Below are 20,925 nucleotides of genomic sequence, written 5' to 3' on the forward strand. Positions count from 1 at the left end.
GTCTAAGAAGTATCTTTAAACTTGCAGATGAATGGAAGAACTAGCCTATCTTAAAAATCTTTTTTTTTTTTTTCAAAATAGACAAATTTTTTATGTGTTTCTACTGTGCAAGATCTTCCACTCGAAGATAAAATATTAGTTAATTATCCAATTTTGTGAACATAATAATAATGTAGTTAAACTAAATAATAATGTAGTTAAACTAAATAATAATGTAGTTAAACTAAATGACCATTTTTGCAGATATGAGGTATCATTTCTTAGCCATCGATATTTCATTTGAAATATTCTCCTTTAAGTGATTCGTAAATACTGAATAGGAATATAAAGTCCGTCGATTATTTTAGAAGAAATCGTTGTAAACTGAAAAACAGATTGCATGCTGATAACAATTTTTTCAGTACTGGTATCACGGAAACAGGATCACAATATCTCTTCTTTAGGTCTATACTTCGTAAAAGTAAAAGGAAACCTAAAGAGCCTGGTCGCCATGCAACCCCCAAGACACCAGTATGTGGATACAGCACTGTATTTGATGAACGTACCTTTGGAGGCCATGGGAAGCATAGCCAGTTGTTAGAATTCGTTTCTGCCTCTGTCTTTGGTAGTAAGAAAGTGATATTTAGGCCTTCAATATTGGCCTCAACTGATAGTATGACTGGAATTATCTCTTGCTCGATGAAGCACGGAACATACAAGCTCTGAATGCGACCCTGAAAATAACAGAAAAATATAAGCCATGTACAAGAAAATTATTCTCCAATTTGTTCTATGTTAAGAACAACAGAAAACTTTAGACATAAATTTCCTGGCCGTCCAGTTTCATGTACAAAAACAATACTAAATTTAGTGAGTAGGTTCAATGAAACACATTCTGTGAATGATGTGATGTTAATTATGAGTCACACAAGACGGGCAACACCTCCAGCAGATACTTTGAGAGGGTGACTACTGTATAGGCCTATTATTAATAGGGGCGGATGTTGATGACTTAAAAATCTACTAAAAATGATCATTAAAATGCCCTTAAAATAATGGAAAAATGACATGAAATTACAAGAAAATGACATTTAAATATTATTCACAGTACTCGCACCACAACTTCTCAAAAATCAGTCACCTTGTTTCAATGACTGCCCTGTAAATGTCGGAGAGATGAGGTAACTTCCTGGAATTTTACTAAGATAAAGAAAGAGAGCATGCAACAAAACGAAGTTTCAAGGAAAAACTATAAATTTAAATAAAGGTTTAAAATGTGTTTCAATCAGTGGTGGTCCATGTCAGTGCCTTCATTCTCCGTCTCCTCCTCCTCCTGCTCTTCACTTTTGCTACCAGACCTTCCAGATGGGGAGTGTGAATGACAAAACAAATTGTGGGCGCAGCGAGCATTCTTGCAATTTTCGTGTTAAAAATACTGTCTACTGTAGTACATCCCTTCCGAAGGGACACAACGTTCTATTGTCCAGGAAACGGTGAAAATTTCTCCCCTTCCAAACATGAATTCTAAAGACATGCTCGTACCAACAAAAGAACATCATCATCATCATCATCATCATCATCATCATCATCCTTCACGAATTAGGCCTCTCTAGACCTGTTTTGGCCCCATCTAGCAGTCTTCTTAAAGGTCTTCCTGGTCGACGATGTCCTCTAGGTTTATATTACATATTAATTTTTGGGATTCTTGAATTTTCCATTCTTCTTACATGATCTAGCCAATTGAATTTGTATCTGCTGATTTTTTCTTCTACTGACTCTACTTCTAATTGTTCTAAAATTTCTTCATTCCTTTTTCGGTCTAAAAGAGTATATCCTGCTGTCCTCCTGAAAAATTTCATTTCCGTTGCTTTGATTCTGTTCATGTCTTTTTTCTTTAATGTCCAAATCTCGCTTCCGTATAAAAGGGAGGGTAATGCTAGTGTATTATATATTTTTATTCTTGTTGATTTTTGTACTAATTTAGCTTTTAATGTATTGTTTATTATTCCTAGAATTTGTGTAAATTTGGTAATTTTCTTGTTCACATCTTTTTCATTTTGATAAGATATTTCACAACCCAGATAATTGAAATTTTGCACTTGTTCGAGGCATTGATTATTGTGTATTATCTTACTTCTGACTGGGTCTTGTCCTAAAAATGCCATTACTTTTGATTTTTGTGCTGAAATTTCCATCCCAAAATCTTTTAATATTTTATTTAATGTATACAATCCTCTTTGTAAATTATCCTCTGAATTGTAATTTATGACTTGATCATCGGCACAGAGTAATGTATTTAATGTTAGAGCACTGGTTATTTTGATTCCTGATGTGTAGATTTGGTTCCATTTTAAAATAATTTCATTTATATAAATATTAAATAAAGTTGGTGATAGTGGACAACCTTGTCGAACTCCATTATTAACTAATTTTCTTCCGGATATACAGTTATTTATTTTGACAAACAAAAGAACAGTAGCAGTCAAAGCCCACTCAAACTTAAACTAAGCTGTTGTCAAGCATTTTATGTTACTTCTGTTGTTTGAGGTAAGTCTTCAGTGAAATGAGAAATGGACTTTAGAGTTTGTTCCAAACTATAAAATTCAAACTTCATTGTTATTCAGTTATTCAGTAGGTAATTACTAGTCAGGCCTACTACTGATCTGTTTGCTTAGAAAAAGATTTAACGGGTCTTTATGTAAAGAAGGAAGTAAAATACATTCAAAATGACCTAAAAGTTCTTCAAACTATTAAAAATGACCAAAAAATGCCAAAATAGTACATTATGCAACGAGCCTATAATGGTAGTAATTAAGACGCAAGTATGTTTGTTTATGAAACGAGCACAAGCGAGTTTCATAATTTTCATACGAGCATCTTAATTACCATTATAGGCAAGTTTCATACGACTTTTTATGCTCGACCATATTTCTAACTTGAAATTATTCAAAATTAGGTCATGTTATGGTTATGTGCGAACTGACCTGAATTGTGAGATGTGCGCAGACGCGAAAGTATTGATTTTTTCCGATGCCGAATGTCATTGACCTTGATAGAGAATAACATGAACTAATTTTGATATAACCTTGAAATTGATTTAGAATTGAAAAACGAGATGACAAATTGAATTTATTTGAATATTATTTACAATTAACGCTAATTATTATAGTAACAGAACATAACCTTCTGCAACAGTATTGGATTTCCAGCCTCTGTGACTTTTCACTAATTGTCTTTCGATGGCATATCCGAGAATAATCGATACTTGCGGGTTTATAACGGTACAAAGATGACTTGTCATTGGCTGAACACCTGAACTTTAATGAATAGGTGTACTTTAATGAGGTGCATTAAAGGGCTACTACCAGGTGTATAATTACTACATTTCGGCATGGTCGAGCATAAAAAATTTAAAAAATGACCTATTAGTTCAAAAACGTCAAAAAGTGCAAAAAATGCACTATAAGAAATTAATTTTCTAGGTTGATATTGACATAGAAAGAATTTCCATATTAATAGGCATCGCCCTATTATAAAAAATAAGAAGATGACTTTTCATCAACATCCGCCCCCTAGTTATTAATAAGTATGTAAGTTTTAGTCCACCAAAGTGTAGTGAATTCACTTATACAAGCAGCGGTGATGAGGGGGAGGGAGAGACTTGCAGCTGGTTGACTCACAGAAATGCCAGGAACACGTTCGCTGGGACTCACTGTATCTTTCGTCCTCTAACGTGCTTGAAATAACAGAAGAAAAACACTTACCACATCCTGTGGGATGACCGTTACTTTAACTTTAAGAGATGACTCTGCACGAACTTCACCACACTTCGGGTTGACGACAACATGAAGTCTGTCCGTATCACTCCCAATGGGGAATCCCCACTTGAATGAAGTGTTCTGCGAGGTGTAGTTCCTAAGGCTCACAGTGCACGTGACTGGGACGCCCACATACAGGATTCCTGGAGGAATGAGAACTGCGGTGTGGAACGGGGGTGCCGCTATGCCCACTTCAGGCTGTATGATGTTAGCAAGAACGGAGATGTACTCATCCATGTTGGTGTTGATCCCCTCTGCAGTTTTTGACAGTCGCAGAAGAGAGTACCATATCTTTGGCACCTGGAATGGAGAGGGAATTTGTAACGAACTAATTTTAATTTACGAAACTTACCATCACAGTGATCTGTTTAAAATGACAAAGTATACCTAACAAAATTTAAATAACATTAAGTAATAAAATAAGTACGTAAACACGAATTTAGGGTACATATAACAAAATTATGTGCTGTTGTTCTATAAATGATATATGATGGGTGAAGAGATAGTGATTTCGTCACCACAAGGCAGTAATTTATCATTGACGGGTACATTTAAGGGCCAAAAAAGTTATAATCTTATGTTGTTGTTGTTTTCTAATGCCAGGCGTTTGACAATAAAGTCATTTGACCTCTTGCACTCCAATATTTTTCAAAGATATTATCATGACCAGCCACTGAAGCACAGTTATAATCTTATAAGTTGGTGCATGAGCGGTAAAAAATAAATAAAAGGTCTGAATGAGATTACAACAGGAAGTTTGGTGATTTAATGTCGTAAATCGTGGTTTACTGTGATGAAAATGTGTTTAGGGGATCATAGATATAAAGATCCGGTAGGAAGTTATATATATATATATATATATATATATATATATATATATAATGTGCTGTTGTTATATAAATGATATATGATGGGTGAAGAGATAGTGATTTCGTCACCACAAGGCAGTAATTTATCATTGACGGGTACATTTAAGAGCCAAAAAAGTTATCATCTTATAAGTTGGTGCATGAGCGGTAAAAAATAAATAAAAGGTCTGAATGAAATTACAACAGGAAGTTTGGTGATTTAATGTCGTAAATCGTGTTTTACTGTGATGAAAATGTGTTTAGGGGATCATAGATATAAAGATCAGGTAGGAAGTTATATATACATATATAAAAAGGGACTAGTTAATAAATATAGTTACCGATTGAAGTTTACTGTAAAGAAGTAAATCTTCGAAAGTGATGTAGTGAAGTTATGAAAGATGATCTTAGTGATAGTATTTACAATTTTCTATGTTTTTTTTTTTTCTGAGTGTTGATTGTGGTTAAGAAATTAATGATCAAACTAAAGTGAACTAGACACTCATGTCAAGATTTCATATGATTATAATGACGTGTATTAGGTAGAAAAAAGATCCCAATGAGTATAACAGGGTGAAGTGTTACGAGTTAGATGTAATGTAGAAAGAAGGAATTATGTATAAATTTAGTTAGCAAGATTAGAATGCTGAAAGGAACGTAAGTGTGTAACGAACAGATGGTGGACATTTAAGATCATTAAGAAGAAATTGACTGTTTGGAGTGGGTTAATAGCGAGAGTAGATGAGTTATTAGTTTAACAGGCTGTCGAGATTGCATGCTAATTGTAGTTATATTAATAGAAAGTTATGGTGAAGCCTGTATACATAAGTTGTGGTACACCATAACTAATATAAATGTTGATGACAAATAAATAAATATAAATGATATTTTAAAATCTGAATAGATGACTTAAGAGCCATGAGGGTAATTTATTTACAGATTGTTGTCAGTAAATTAAATTGTTACAAAAATTTTAAAAATAATTTGTTATAGTTCCCAGCTTGCAATGAATAAGCCCATAATTTCAATGGTCTCCAGGTGATAACAATTTTTAAAGAAGTCAAATTTGGTTCATAAATTTGTTTCTTCTCTTTGTCTACTTCCAAAGATTGGTCACTGCAGGTCTCATATCGTATGCAGAGATCCAATATGTACCCTGCATTCTTATTGCGGTTAACAGCAATTATGTCTACACATCTATGACTCCCATTGGAAGTGACACAGTGGACTTCTTCATAAACCTCTAGGTCGCTGTTGATCTTGATGACAGATGCTATTTTGGTCCTTAACAAATGATGCCTGTTGTTTCGGAGGAGCTCTCCATAGTGACAAAAGCCAAGGACATGAGGTAGGGTTTCGTGGATCCTCTTAAAAAAAAAAAAAACAAAACCATAGCATACCGTATTTTCTCTCATAATAATAAATGGACCAACACCAGAAACGGATCCAATGTAAGTCTTATAAAGGCACAGCTACTAGACTAGACGGCAATTCGGAAGGCAGTTAGCTTCTATATGTGCCATAGCATTTCACAAGCTGGTCAGCAGAACCAATCGGAATCAGTCTATAACAAGCACTTCCCGAGTTCGTTTGTTCACATGCGAGTGTTTCAATACATTGAATAAGTAAAACTAACATTTACTGTGTGTATAAGATGAATAAATGGAAGAAGAGACTGTAAAAAGACAAGTATTACACAAGCAGGAGCGGAAAATAGTGTTTAAGGTGTATAATTATTTTAAAAACGTTAACAAGCAGAACACTGCTGGCCATCTTGATGCTGGCAGCAACGTTGCCAACATGCAAGAAACGACTGCAGAAGCATGTGGTGTGGGATTGAGAACCGTGCAAAGAATATTGTTAGTGAAGGAAAGAGGGTTTGTTTGGTGTCATGCTTACAGTACAGTAATCAACAGCTAAGGTCATTATTGCCTTTTGATAATTTAAATTCTCTCCTGTGCTATTTGTATTGCACGTGCTCGTGAAGTACGATGTGGCAATGTTGTACGCTGCCTTGCTCTCTCTATCTGTCTCTCTCGATGCAAACGCTAGCAGACAACCACCTTCCGAATTGGCGTCGACTCTAGTAGCAAAAAATTCTTAATATCCGGTACTCTGATACAGATTCTTTCTCTTAATTTAAAGATAAACTGCAATCCAGTAGGAAGTAAAATTTTAGGTAATTAAATTAATTAATATGCCTACATAACGCATTGCCTAAAGTTTTTGTTGTTAGTCCAGTGCCTAGGTACTTGGCAATGAAGTCGTTCACCATCTTGCAATCCAGTACTTTTATACGATGTCATCTTCTTGTAGCAATGCTGTGCATCGCTCAATGTGTTTCAAGTTCATCTCTTCATTTGCATCACACAATAAACAGGCGGATGTATAGGAAATTCCTATCCTCTGCAGTGGCTTTCCATTCAACCATGACCTGTTATCAACTTGAACATCGCAACAGCAGATCTGAATTTACTTTTGATTAGTTGCTTCAGAGATAGTAGATTCTCTAAGAAAGAATGGCTTCATATTTTCACTAACCAAACCAATCCAACTGACCAACCATACAAACAAACAAAACTACTCTGCAATTACCGTTGCATCCAGGTTGTAGTTGTGCGTGCATGAATTTCCTTGGGGCAGCACGCCAAAAGGATGGCACAAATTGATGAAGTCACGGGGGTAGAGCTCCTTATTCTTGGTGGAGTAGCCAAACTCTTGAAGTTCCCACGATGCCTCGATTGTGGATTTGTTTGTGATGTTCAATGGCATGACACGGCGGTTACCACGCATGACGATCCCGAAGTCAAGTAAGGGAACAGAGGGGCAGATCACAGGCTCATCCACCTCAACCACCACTGGCAGCTCCAGCACCTCCGCGCCTCCGTTTATCAAGCATCTGTTACAGGCAAGCAGGCAGGTAGAGCTACCTTAAGTCAAATTGTAAGGTATGTAAACTTCTCTCCCTTGGTACTGAACAAAACCCCTTTGTCACAAAATATGGAGCACTGTAACTGCATCATAGATGAAAGAATGACTTAACCCCTTTAACACAAGAAAAAAGTAATTGTGGATAGTTCAAATCTGTACATATTCCAGTTTAGCCAATTCATACTTAACCCCCTTTACATGAGCACCTGCGATTTATATCTTTCACATTAGGCGACTAGGATGTGAGAAAAAGTTGGGTAGATGACATTTTTTAACTTGAATGCTGAAGTGGCATACAAAAAATTAAGTGGTCCCCTAAATATTAACAACCATAAGAGATCGGGTAAATTTCTCTTTAATGTGGGAAGCCATGACGAATGTGTGATGATATATCTGTGGCTTGGTTCTAAAAGGGCCAATGTCAAAAATGTTAGTTTTGAGATAAATGGGTTTGAAGTTTGCTTATTTTGTACAGTGAACCTATGACATTGGCTTGTGAATGCCCTGTACCTTCCACATTAACTGCAGCAGACATTGGCCCTTTTAGTATATGGAAGAACAAACCGAGATAAGCTCGAAAGTGTATATAACTCAAAAGTGCAAAAAATTGACACTGACCCTTTTAGAACCATGCCATAGATATATGAAGCATCCTACAGCTGCTCTAAAACTAGATATATAGTATTTCAAGAATATTCAAAAGAGTCAGCTCGTGAAACTTAATAAATCATTATCAATTATGTAGCATGAAGAGAGTTAAGGTCCTTAGGTGTAGTTAAATTAAGTGTACAGAGTAGAATACTAGAGGGAGCGCTAGAAGTAGCATGTAGTGGGGAGTTGTTCCAATATATGAGTTACGGAATGGAAGGCTTGAACTGAGTAGTTGTTATTCAAGACGAAAAATTTTGTGGAACTCAAAGGAGAGTTAGTATACGAGCGTAATGTTAATAATAGCGAAATATGTCATGTTGAAACGTAGTGCGATTGTTATAGGGACTAGGAACTGGAATACATCTAGTCCGCCATGACTGACAACAAATGGTCGAAATAAATTTATTATTATTACTACTATTTTACTACTACTACTACTACTACTACTACTACTACTACTACTACTACTACTACTACTACTACTATTATTATTACTACTACTATCATTATTATTATTATTATTATTATTATTATTATTATTATTATTATTATTATTATTACGGTATTATTATTTGATTGCTGGGGTAAACTTGACCTTAAAAAAAAGGGATTAGAACCATGTTATCAGATGCACTGAACATCTCTTTGAAGTTCATTATTTTTTTCCTCCATTTCTTAAGTTCTTTCTATTATTTTAAGTCCCAAATAGGTTAAGTTAATCCTACTTTATAACACATTTCCAGTTTCCACACACACACACACACAGGCCTAGTCTTAACTTCTTATCCTACATACACGATAAGTAATTTACATGCACATGCTGTTAATATGAAGTAGGTGCAAACACACGCAAATTTATTGATAATACACTTTAATTTCAATTAATAGAAATATTTGTACTTTTATTCACTATAAGTAACAGTAAAGGTTACCGTCTTGGTTTCATTTGAGCAAATCCATGAACTAGCTCGTCTTTTATATGTTAAGCGTTTACGAAAAGGGAACATTTTAATATTATAAGTACATTTCTCACATTTTTATCTTCAGTAGTACTACACAATTATTACCTTTTTTTTAAATCTAAAACTCGAAAGAGGGCAACTGCCCCCCTGCCCTGCTAAATGACGGCTCTGAATTTCACTTAGGTATTTCTTTTGCATAATACTTACTTACAAATGGCTTTTAGAGAACCCGGAGGTTCATTGCCGCCCTCACATAAGCCCGCCATTGGTCCCTATCCTGAGCAAGATTAATCCAGTCTCTACCATCATATCCCACCTCCCTCAAATCCATTTTAATATTATCTACCCACCTACGTCTCGGCCTCCCCAAAGGTCTTTTTCTCTCCAGCCTCCCAACTAATACTCTATATGCATTTCTGGATTCGCCCATATGTGCTACATGTCCTGCCCATCTCAAACGTCTGGATTTAATGTTCCTAATTATGTCAGGTGAAGAATACAATGCGTGCAGCTCTGCATTGTGTGACTTTCTCCATTCTCCTGTAAGTTCATCCCTCTTAGGCCCAATTATTTTCCTAAGCATCTTAATCTTGAACACTCTTAACCTCTGTTCCTCTCTCAAAGTGAGAGTCCAAATTTCACAGCCATAGAAGAACTGGTAATATAATAGTTTTATAAATAATCCCTGAAAATAGAATAAAATTTGTTATCCAATGATGGAACTTGACTTTATGTTATTTACCAAGTGTTCTCTTCTAGAAGTGCTTGCTGTAACTGTACATCTTTTTTTGCTGCCATAGCATTGCGCTCGATGTACCATGGGAGTCGATGTATGGGAGTACCCTGAAAAAGCTACCATCAAGCACCGTTTTTGTATACCACAAATTCCACTTGAATCTGCCAGGATTAGAACCTGGATTACCAGCACGGAAAGCCAATGCTCTAGCTAAGAATGTAACTGCAAAATAAACTATAAGTTATAATATAACTTGCAACATGATAAAAGTACTGAATTACAGAGAAACGCGCAAAGTGCATAATGAGGAAGTTTGTCCTGCCTTCCAGGGGCGATTTCTCAGGGCATGCTATGCTTGCTGCGCAAGCCCAATATTTTCGTAGAATGTGTATTTCTCAAAATGGGATTACGTACATTAAAATTTATTTTCATTTTTGGAATACTGTATAGGCGTAATACCATCCGCAGGCTGCACACCGCAAGTATCGCAATGCTTGCTCGTTTCTCGGAGCTACAGGAAAGACGTAGAAATAGCGAGAATATGATGCGCGCGCAAGTGTCTTCCTCCTTAGTCCGTCCTAGGCGCACATGCTTTTGTTGTGAGTTGTTTGAAGCTCTGGTCCGAGAGCTACACCAACGACTATTTAACGTTACACAGAGCAGTATTGACAGCGGGAATGTGCTGTGATTTGCGAGTGCAATGTAATTGTATGAGCAGAATGCATATGTTAGCTGCTGCATGTATTATTAATTCTTAAATATTAATTTTAAGAATTGCAATGAGTTCGGAATTGTGTGTCATTGAAACCTTATTATTAAATCCATTTTCTTGAAGGACTATTCAAGAGAAGACAGACATTATAGAGAATATGTGCGCTCGTTCAGTGCAGCTCAATACAACAATGTGCATTGGTTGGCAGGGTCGAAAAAACTAAATAAACTGTTTTGTTGGCCATGTTTGTTACCAGTATATTATATCGAACTTCTACATCTGATAAGCGAATATGATCCCTGACCCATAATTATTTCATAATTATCAAATAAATTATTTATGTGGGTCTGATTATTTTTATTAATTATGAATTATTATGTACCTATTTTTAAGAAGGGGGACAAGACTAACTGTAGTAACTTTCGAGGAATATCACTTTTGTTGACGGTGTACAAAATTTTGTCCAATATTCTTTTGAGAAGATTAACTCCGTACGTAGATGAAATTATTGGGGATCATCAGTGTGGTTTTAGGCGTAATAGATCGACTATTGATCAAATTTTTTGTATTCGACAGATAATGGAGAAAAAATGGGAGTATAAGGGTACAGTACATCAGTTATACATAGATTTCAAAAAGGCATATGACTCGGTTAAGAGGGAAGTATTATATGATATTCTTATTGAATTTGGTATTCCCAAGAAACTAGTTCGATTAATTAAAATGTGTCTCTGTGAAACATACAGCAGAGTCCGTATAGGTCAGTTTCTATCTGATGCTTTTCCAATTCACTGCGGGCTAAAGCAGGGAGATGCACTATCACTTTTACTTTTTAACTTCGCTTTAGAATATGCCATTAGGAAAGTTCAGGGTAACAGGCAGGGTTTGGAATTGAACGGGTTACATCAGCTTCTTGTCTATGCGGATGACGTGAATAAGTTAGGAGAAAATCCACAAACGATTAGGGAAAACACGGAAATTTTACTTGAAGCAAGTAAAGCAATCAGTTTGGAAGTAAATCCCGAAAAGACAAACTATATGATTATGTCTCGTGACGAGAATATTGTACGAAATGGAAATATAAAAATTGGAGATTTATCCTTCAAAGGGGTGGAAAAATTCAAATATCTTGAAGCAACAGTAACAAATATAAATGACACTCGGGAGGAAATTAAACGCAGAATAAATATGGGAAATGCGTGTTATTATTCGGTTGAGAAGCTTTTATCATCTAGTCTGCTGTCAAAAAATCTGAAAGTTAGAATTTATAAAACAGTTATATTACCGGTTGTTCTGTATGGTTGTGAAACGTGGACTCTCACTCTGAGAGAGGAACATAGGTTAAGGGTGTTTGAGAATAAGGTGCTTAGGAAAATATTTGGGGCTAAGCGGGATGAAGTTACAGGAGAATGGAGAAAGTTACACAATGCAGAACTGCACGCATTGTATTCTTCACCTGACATAATTAGGAACATTAAATCCAGACGTTTGAGATAGGGAGGGCATGGGCGAATCTAGAAATGCATATAGAGTGTTAGTTGGGAGACCGGAGGGAAAAAGACCTTTGGGGAGGCCGAGACGTAGATGGGAGGATAATATTAAAATGGATTTGAGGGAGGTGGGATATGATGATAGAGACTGGATTAATCTTGCACAGGATAGGGACCGATGGCGGGCTTATGTGATGGTGGCAATGAACCTTCGGGTATCTTAAAAGCCATTTGTTAGTAAGTAAGTATCCATCTTCCCCTGTGAATAAAAGACCAAGCCAACTTTCGTGACTAGCATTCGCCCCTGCTGCCTTGGTGACATTTTTGTTGTTACCTGAACCTCTCTTCTGTCCGTCCCGGATCATGAGGCAACATGTTGAGCACACAAGTGACAGAGCTGTGAGCAGACATGCGGAACACTGTGGGCGTCATGGTGAGGATGCAGCTGACGTAAACCACAGGCTTGTCGAACTGTGGCACTAACTGCCACTCACATGTCAGCATTGAAGCTGTCTTGTTGGATACCGTGACTAATCTTTTAGATGTAACGCCGTCACATCTGAAAGAAAGCAAAACACACAAAATAAATAGTACTAAAGTACAGGAATTATAGTCACCATAATAAATCCAATTTCCCATTAATTTTTCTTCCTGTGCCATGCTATTTGCTATATGGCCAAAATTCAGCAGATTGAGGTTTGATTCCCACCAAGAAAATGGAAACTTCATTTTAGAATTTAGAGTTTGGATACAAACTGGATCTGCACTTTTCGACACAATCAGGAAAATTATTCTCCTACAAATATTTCCACAATAAAATATTTTTTCGTGAATAATGCTTAGAAAAGTAAAATAACAAATTTCAGGAGGATATCTTGTGGCCCAGTATAACTGATGCCACAGTCCTGTACTGGGCCGGGTTGGTAATATTATATGCTTGTCCTGCTTGGGGACATGCACCTATTACATTTCTTAAAAAATTACAGGTTTTCCAAAACAAACTTTTAAGATTCATTAAGACTGCCTAGAATAACACCTGTTAGATTGATTCATAAAGATCTAGAAATTTGCACAATTCAAGAATATATTTCAAATCAAGCCTTCTGCACGTACACCAAGTCGTACAGCAGCAACAACCCATCAATTTCTTCACTGGGTAACTACAATCCTGCTTTAGATAAACATAAAAGACCTAAGAGCGTACTCCACCCTCTACCTTGGAACGACAACGTACAAGACAAATACCAACTTGAACACTAAACAACCACTTGACTCTACAGACAGACATAAATCTATTAATGCATTAATAATGTTATTTCTCTGTTTCATGGTCATCACGTTATTGGCTACATAGATGCATTTTACATATTTTCTTGTATATATTTTTTATGTATTTTTTATTGTACTTATATTATAAATCATGATTAAACGACAACCTTCCACCTCAACATATACAGACCCCAATGAAGCCAACTGGCTTGTCGTCAGCACGACACCTCATCCTGCTCAAGGTTTTTCCGTGGTTTCCCTTGAGTAATAAGACAAATGTCGGGATGAGCCCTAAAAGAAATGGGCCACGGACACTTCCCTTCCCCCACTCTTTCTCTTCCACTATCACAAAGAACTTGCTAATTTCTTAGATAATCCTATAATATGATAATAGGGGAAAACAAATATACTGTAAGTTCACAGGGCTAACGGCTTCGAGGCTGGGTACCTGGTTCTAATGAAGTGCAATGGTAGCAACTTTAAAACATGGAGGCATGAGATAGTTACTCTGCCAGTCATAAATAAATTCACTTCAATGAAATTCCCCAACGAAAAAAAAAAAAAAAATACTGGGCCACTGCCCAACAGTTGAGAAATACTGGTCTACAGAACTGCAATACTAATGTCTCAGTTACTATAAAATGCTAAGTAACGAGGATAATGTGAAGAAATAAAAATAAAAAATGGAAGGCAGATAAGTTTTGATGCCTACTGGCAGCAGAATTACAAATTCATCGCTGACAATTTATATAATAAAACACAAACAAATAGGCACTGCCATCTTTAAATTTGTTGGCATAAGGCACACTGATACATAATATTCAAAGAGCTCTTCGCCTGTAATGGTGCAGACTGGCTGTTACAGTCACATAAATCTCAATGGTAGGCCTACCACGTGTATCCTTGCTCACTGTAAATTAAATAGGCTACTAATGCTGCTACATTATAAGAAACATATTAAAACCTCGGTCAATCCACGAATATTTCAAACAGCCAACATATAACTCTCAATTAATACCTAGTAATTAAAAACAGCATATGACTCAATAATAACACATAATACAACTGACCAATCCACGAATATTTCAAACAGCCAGCATATAACTCTCAATTAATAGTAATTAAAAACAGCATATGAATCAATAATAACATATAATACAACTGATATCGTTACTTCAGCTCCAACGAAGTGATTAAAGCTGACTGAGTCCTACTTACACATGGCTATGGATGCACAGAAGTGCTCTAATCTATGTCACATATGTCACGTTACTATATAGTTGAACTGTTATTTTTGAAAAGTCACATGTCCACTTTTGTAAATTTTACAGGAGAAGCAAAAAAATGTTTATTTTGCTAATGTTACTTTGTAGTGTAATCAGATATTTTTTATTCGAGGACAAAGGTACAAAGTTACATTTACATCCATCAGTCCCCTAACTGCCCATTGTGCAACTCAAACCAAGAAATGGATTCGGAACACCTCAAAATCTGTCCTTCAGTGGCTGGCCATGATAATATCTTTGAAAAATATTGGAGTGCAAGAGGTCAAATGACTTTATTGTCAAACGCCTGGCATTAGAAAACAACAACAACAACATTTACATCCATAAACTAATAGTAACATCACTAAAACTTAACTGTAAAAAAATAATATTTATGATGGACTTGTGCCCTTTCAATAATAAACAGTAACTAAACATAATTAAATTAATTTTTTATGTTGTTAAATGTGTTTTAACTATTACCGACTAACAAATACTTAAGAATTTAACTGTTAAGAACATTATTTAGCTAAGGCAAAATCTCTTAAAAGCATAAAACTTTTAAGTTTCTTCATTAAACACTTCCTCTGAAGTTTTTAGTCATTTTCATTGTTTTTTTTCTTCTATCAGCCACTGGAGAATTTCTTCATAAAACTGAAGATATTCAGGAAGTACATACTGCATAAGTTTTCTGACATATTCAACTTTCTTCTTATTTATTGGAACTTTTCCATAATATGCTTCACTTTCAAGCAGTTTCAAGTCATTAGGATACATCAGATTACTTCTATGAAGTAACTTGAATGTATGTGAAATTATTCGATCAATATATTCATATGCAACCACTGTACCCGGGACTTGGCATCAAAAACCATAATTGAATACTGTGAAATTTGAAAGTGTATTTTCTGATCTTTAGGCACTCCTTTCTCTAATGATTCAACTACTGGGCATTTTGTAACTGTTGTAAACAAAGAATGGAATCATGAGATTTTATATTATACATCATGCAAAGAATGACAGGAAAAGAAGAAAGTTTGTTATTGATAGGTCACATGTCCTGGACACGTGCTCTTTCAATACTAAATGGAAACTTCTTTACACTGTAACACTCGGTACAGTGCACATACTTGTGTCTTTTCTTCAGCAAATGGTGCGTTACACTAAGAAGAATATGATGGCGGTCATAACTCAATTTTTAAAAAATTGGACATGTGACCTTTCAATAATAATCAATTCAGTTTAGCTTTGTACAGAAATGTAACACCTTAATTTGCTTCCTGTGACGCTGATGAAGTTTGGATCCAGTGTGACTATGATGGGTAAGATCTCCAGCCACACCTCGATCTCAGCCACAAGGATATCCACCACTGTCCTGCCAGTTGCAACACATCGCCTGTGGTCGAGTTTATGTGATTTGTATTTTTCTGATACACTCGAAGATGGCACATCAACGATAAACAACCTGAAAAATAAACAAGGGCAGTGAGAGCTTATTATTAACTGCAAATGTGTCTCCAATGATCACAGTATAAAGTAAATATTTTATTTTTTCCACACGATTTATATGAATTCAGAAGGAAAGTTACGTTTGTAGTTAATAATGTTTAATGTTCTTCTTACAGTGTATGAAAAAGAATGTAAACATGTAGGCCTACCAGTACACTATATTTTCCACAATCACAAACACTCTGTTTTAATAGGTCATGTTAATTAATTGTAGCTATATTTAAAAAAAATGTATGTTCTAATCTCTTCAATGAATTATAGCCTACTCCATTGCAAAAATTTGACCTGTGACTTAAAAATTATACAGGGTGTTTCATAATTTCTATTACACATTACTAATAAAATATAAAATACATATTATACAAATCTGGCTTTCAAGTAGTAGCTCCCTGTAAAGCAGGTTTGAATAATTTCAAGGAAAAATTGTTCCGGGGCTGGGTATCCATCCCGGGACCCTTCGCTTAGCACGCGTACGCTCTTCCGACTGAGCTACCCCAGGAACTATACACGACACCGTCACAATTTAAGTCACACAAGTATTTGTGTGCACTCATAGTTGAGTTCTGGCGTCTTGTCAACTAATTTGAGTCGTGTGGATACAAAGGAAAAATTTTGACGGTGTCGTGTATAGTTCCTGGGGTAGCTCAGTCGGAAGAGCGTTCGCGCGCTAAGCGAAGGGTCCCGGGATCGATACCCGGCCCCAGAACAATTTTTCCTTGAAATTATAAAATACATATTATAAATAAATAATTAAATTAGTTAATTAATTAATTAACACATAAATAAGCTAATAAATAAATAAATATAAACCAAATAAATAAATGGATGAATGGATGAAAAACGAAATGAATGAATGAATAAAATAAAAGTACAAATAAAAAACAACAAAGAAACAAACGAATAAGAATACCCAAATAATAATAATAATAATAATAATAATAATAATAATAATAATAATAATAATAATAATAATAATAACAGCAACAACAACAACAACAACAATAATAATAATAATAATAATAATAATAATAATAATAATAATAATAATAATAATAATGACGTAGAAAACATATTCACAAAATCAGTATTTTTATGTGTAATTTCTAACTTACTGCAGTATTTGTCTGTAGCGACCAATTGGTAGTCCTTGGAAACTGCAGAAAACAGTGAAAGTCTCTTTGGAGTTTGGAATAAGCGTTCCCACATTGGGCAGTACTGACAGTCCAGGGATATTAAATATGATTTCTGGTGGCGTACATTTTATCTCTGCTTCTCTTTGCTTCCAACAGTAAAGCATCTCAAGCGAACTGGAAATTAACATTTTCGTTTTATGTCATTTGGTGACAGTACAAAACGAATGGGATGTTTAAAATTATCTACGAAATAAGAAAAGAGCGACAAAGTCAACTCAATTTTTTTATGATCTAGAGCATTATTGCTTCATAAATTAAGATAAATCACTTATTATAGTTATTGACATTTAATAAAAAGTTTGCTTACTGGCACTTTGTCTGTTATTGTATTCATTAAGACTACGTTGCCACATCTTGCTTATTTTTATTTAGCTTATATTTAATTAAGCATATGGGCACTGAAGACTTGACAACAGTTTCGCTGAATGCAGCTTGTTTGTAGTAGATACCAGTATGTGATATTTAGTTTGTACTCTCTGCTAACTAAACTTGACAAGGAGCAGACAGTTTGAATCTCTTTATATCATGGCAACAACTACTGATATATAGAATTTATACAATGCTTCAACGTTTCTCAAATGTTTTTTTTTATCCACTTAAAGAATTTTTATTATCCTGTAGACTACCAAACACTATTGATTTCTTATAATGCAATTTCTTTTTCTTTCTTTTTTTTTTTTGTTTTATTTTCGTACCATACCGGAAGTATGTGTTAATTTTTCTAATTAATTCGTAATACGGTATGAGATTTCATGAAGTCTTAAAACTCTATTTGAAGACATTTTCGACAGTTAAAATAATTATGTAAACAAGAATCAATGTCTCTGGCGAAAACTTTTCAGAAATACTGAGTTTATACTAGAGTTGGGTCGATTCGTGAATGAATCGTTCATTCGAACGACTAATAATAAAGAATCGTAAGAATCGATTCGTGGTATTAACGAATCGTCGTTCAAAAGAATCGTAACGAATCGTCGTTCAAAAGAATAGTAACGAATTGACATGGTATCGTAACCCACGATTCTATTTACTTGTTTGATGTAACCTGTCAGCGGACATTTCCGAACCGTGCCGAATGCTCCAGAGCGAGAGTGAAATCAAAATACTGCATTTGTTAAGTGTGAAAAATAATGAACACGAACCTGAAATTTGCATAGTTAAATAGAGATGTAATGCAACAAATGTACTTCATAATAAGGTTCAGTTGATAAATTATAATTTAGAAACATTATCTTGGGTAATTTTGTAGACTAATGGAGGTCATGCTGAATGGTTCCAGCCAATGAGAAAGAGACAATTCAATGTCTCGCCTCTTATGCCATCTATGAGAGAGATGTAGAACGTTTTTGTTCTACGCATGGTTTGCAAAAGAAAGTGTCCTCTAAGTCGTTCGTTGACGAATCGTTGGAATCGCAGAGTATGAAGAATCATGAACTCGTTGACGATTCAAAAGAATAGTTGGAATCGCAGACTGAGAAGAATCGTGAACGAATCGTTAGAATCGATTCGTAATGTATGATTGAATCGTTGGAATCGACATCTGAAAAAGAATCGTGTTGCCCAACTCTAGTTTATACCATTTATTTCATCTGTCATACAACTTTATACAAGACACTAAATAATAAATAATCGCTGAAGCTGATTCTCAGTAACTCGCTATTTTGCTATCTCTTTATAAATAAAGCAGTCAGAAGCAAAGGGGTGTAAGTGCACTTAAGTTATTTTCGAGAAAATGTGATTAAAAGTTACAAAGTATTCGTAAATTCCGTAAAGTTTTAATTTTAAATGTTAATGTGTGATGTGGTTAAAATTACCACTGAAATTTTAAATACCGGTACTTTAGTTTACCGTGCATGCACTTAAATAATTTTTTTTACAAATGTCACTTACACCCCTTTGCTTCTAACCGTCTCAAAAGAAAAAAAAACTCATTAACTTAATTTCTTATTAAAAATTATTATTTTCATATTCAGACATAGTGTTCTGCCCAGAGTAGATCTTTCACTGCAAACCCAGCATTCTCCAGTCTTTCCTATTTTCTACCTTCCTCTTATTTCATTATGGAATTTTCCAAAAGTATCGTAATGCATGTTTGCAATTGAAATTAATTTATGGGATTTTGGACAAAAAGATTAGAAACGCCAAACCTTGTATTTGGAAAGGAATATTATTATGTATGGAAACAAAATATTTTTGCGACTATTGTTGTGCGAGTTATGTCGATATCGAGAACATTTTTAAATGGCATCCAGTAGTTTTTTTTAATACTGTATTATCTGAAAGAGCATATTTTTTATGCAATACCGATACTTCATTTGTTTTATATTCTTAAGCACTATGGTTATGGTTACTATGGTCATGATTTTATTATTGATAGATTTTGTTAGTCCCTTGTTATGAAAGCAGTTTTATTGATGAAATCAACATAAAACAAGATGTTCTTAACAGAAAATTAGAGAATTATTGAGAGGGACTAACAAAATGTAGGCCTATCCATAGTAACCATAACCATAGTGCTTCTGTAAAAACAAATGAAGTATTGCATAAAAATAATATGCTCTTTCAGATGATGTTAAAAAAAACTATAATGTGTCATTTTAAAAGTGTTCTCGATGATGTCATAACTCGCACAACAGTATGGAAAAAATATTTTGTTTCCATAAAAATATTCGTTTCTAAATACAAGGTTTGACGTTTCTCAGATTTTTGTCCAAAACCCCATCATTCAGTTTTAATTGTAATTATGCGTTACTTTTGAAAAACGCTGTATATATCATCCCCATGTAAATTGACTCATGGATACTAAATATGAACAAAATCTTTTCAATAGTTTTACCAAAAGAATTGCTGTACATGACATAAGGGGCCGAAAACCATTTTTTTTATATGATGCTGGAAACATTCGTTTTTATGAAAATCTTGAAATATGTTATTTACAGCGTAATACTTTATATTTTTTATGAAAATATGTATAACGACTTCACATACCTGTTATTAAAAACGGAAAATGTGTTTTTGACTTTGCCAGTAGGTAAACTACCACCCAAATCCAAGAAATGCAAAGCATTTTCGTCATCTTCAATGTCGATTGGAAATGTTTTTTCAAGATTCTGCAAAGAGATACGGTACACAGTGGATAAGTACATTAGAAATAATTCAAAGATAATTAATGATTTAGAATTAGCCGATGTACTAGTTCAGCTGATATAACAACGGACTGCTGACTGAAAATGCGAGTTCGCACCCGGGTTGTGGCGGGATTTTTCTTGTGCAGTACCAGTAATGATAATTTCCAGGATACTCCGAGATGCACTCAACTTCCTGCCAAATTGAGTACCAGTAGTTTCTGTGGGTAAAAGATGACTGGAACGTAGTGCTGACCACATTACTTCCTTGTACCGAGGTCAAGGAAGCGTGTGAGCTCTACTTCCATGCAGTGCTTTTGAACATCTCCCTCGAAAACTAAATCGACATGTTTTCCTCAAAATCGTGTCCACTGCAAGAGAGTAAATTTTAAATTGAACAGACGGTATATTTTATTACCCATTCTTTATTCAACAGT

General features: G+C 34.9%; 1 protein-coding gene across 2 annotated transcripts in view; it reads right to left on the reverse strand.

Moving 5' to 3' along the window:
• Positions 1 to 20,925, reverse strand: part of LOC138701015 (deleted in lung and esophageal cancer protein 1-like) — a 168,793-nt gene that overhangs the window by 25,998 nt on the left and 121,870 nt on the right. For both annotated transcript variants that reach the window (XM_069827511.1, XM_069827510.1), the window contains 7 exons: positions 20,352 to 20,473; positions 17,283 to 17,477; positions 15,929 to 16,126; positions 12,462 to 12,686; positions 7,241 to 7,544; positions 3,744 to 4,097; positions 546 to 713 (listed from right to left, as the gene is read on the reverse strand). In XM_069827511.1, coding sequence (XP_069683612.1) covers positions 546 to 713; positions 3,744 to 4,097; positions 7,241 to 7,544; positions 12,462 to 12,686; positions 15,929 to 16,126; positions 17,283 to 17,477; positions 20,352 to 20,473 — 1,566 coding nt within the window. The remainder of the gene's footprint in view (positions 1 to 545; positions 714 to 3,743; positions 4,098 to 7,240; positions 7,545 to 12,461; positions 12,687 to 15,928; positions 16,127 to 17,282; positions 17,478 to 20,351; positions 20,474 to 20,925) is intronic.

Source organism: Periplaneta americana, chromosome 6 (assembly GCF_040183065.1).
Source record: "Periplaneta americana isolate PAMFEO1 chromosome 6, P.americana_PAMFEO1_priV1, whole genome shotgun sequence".
In the NCBI taxonomy this organism is placed as follows: Eukaryota; Metazoa; Arthropoda; class Insecta; order Blattodea; family Blattidae; genus Periplaneta; species Periplaneta americana.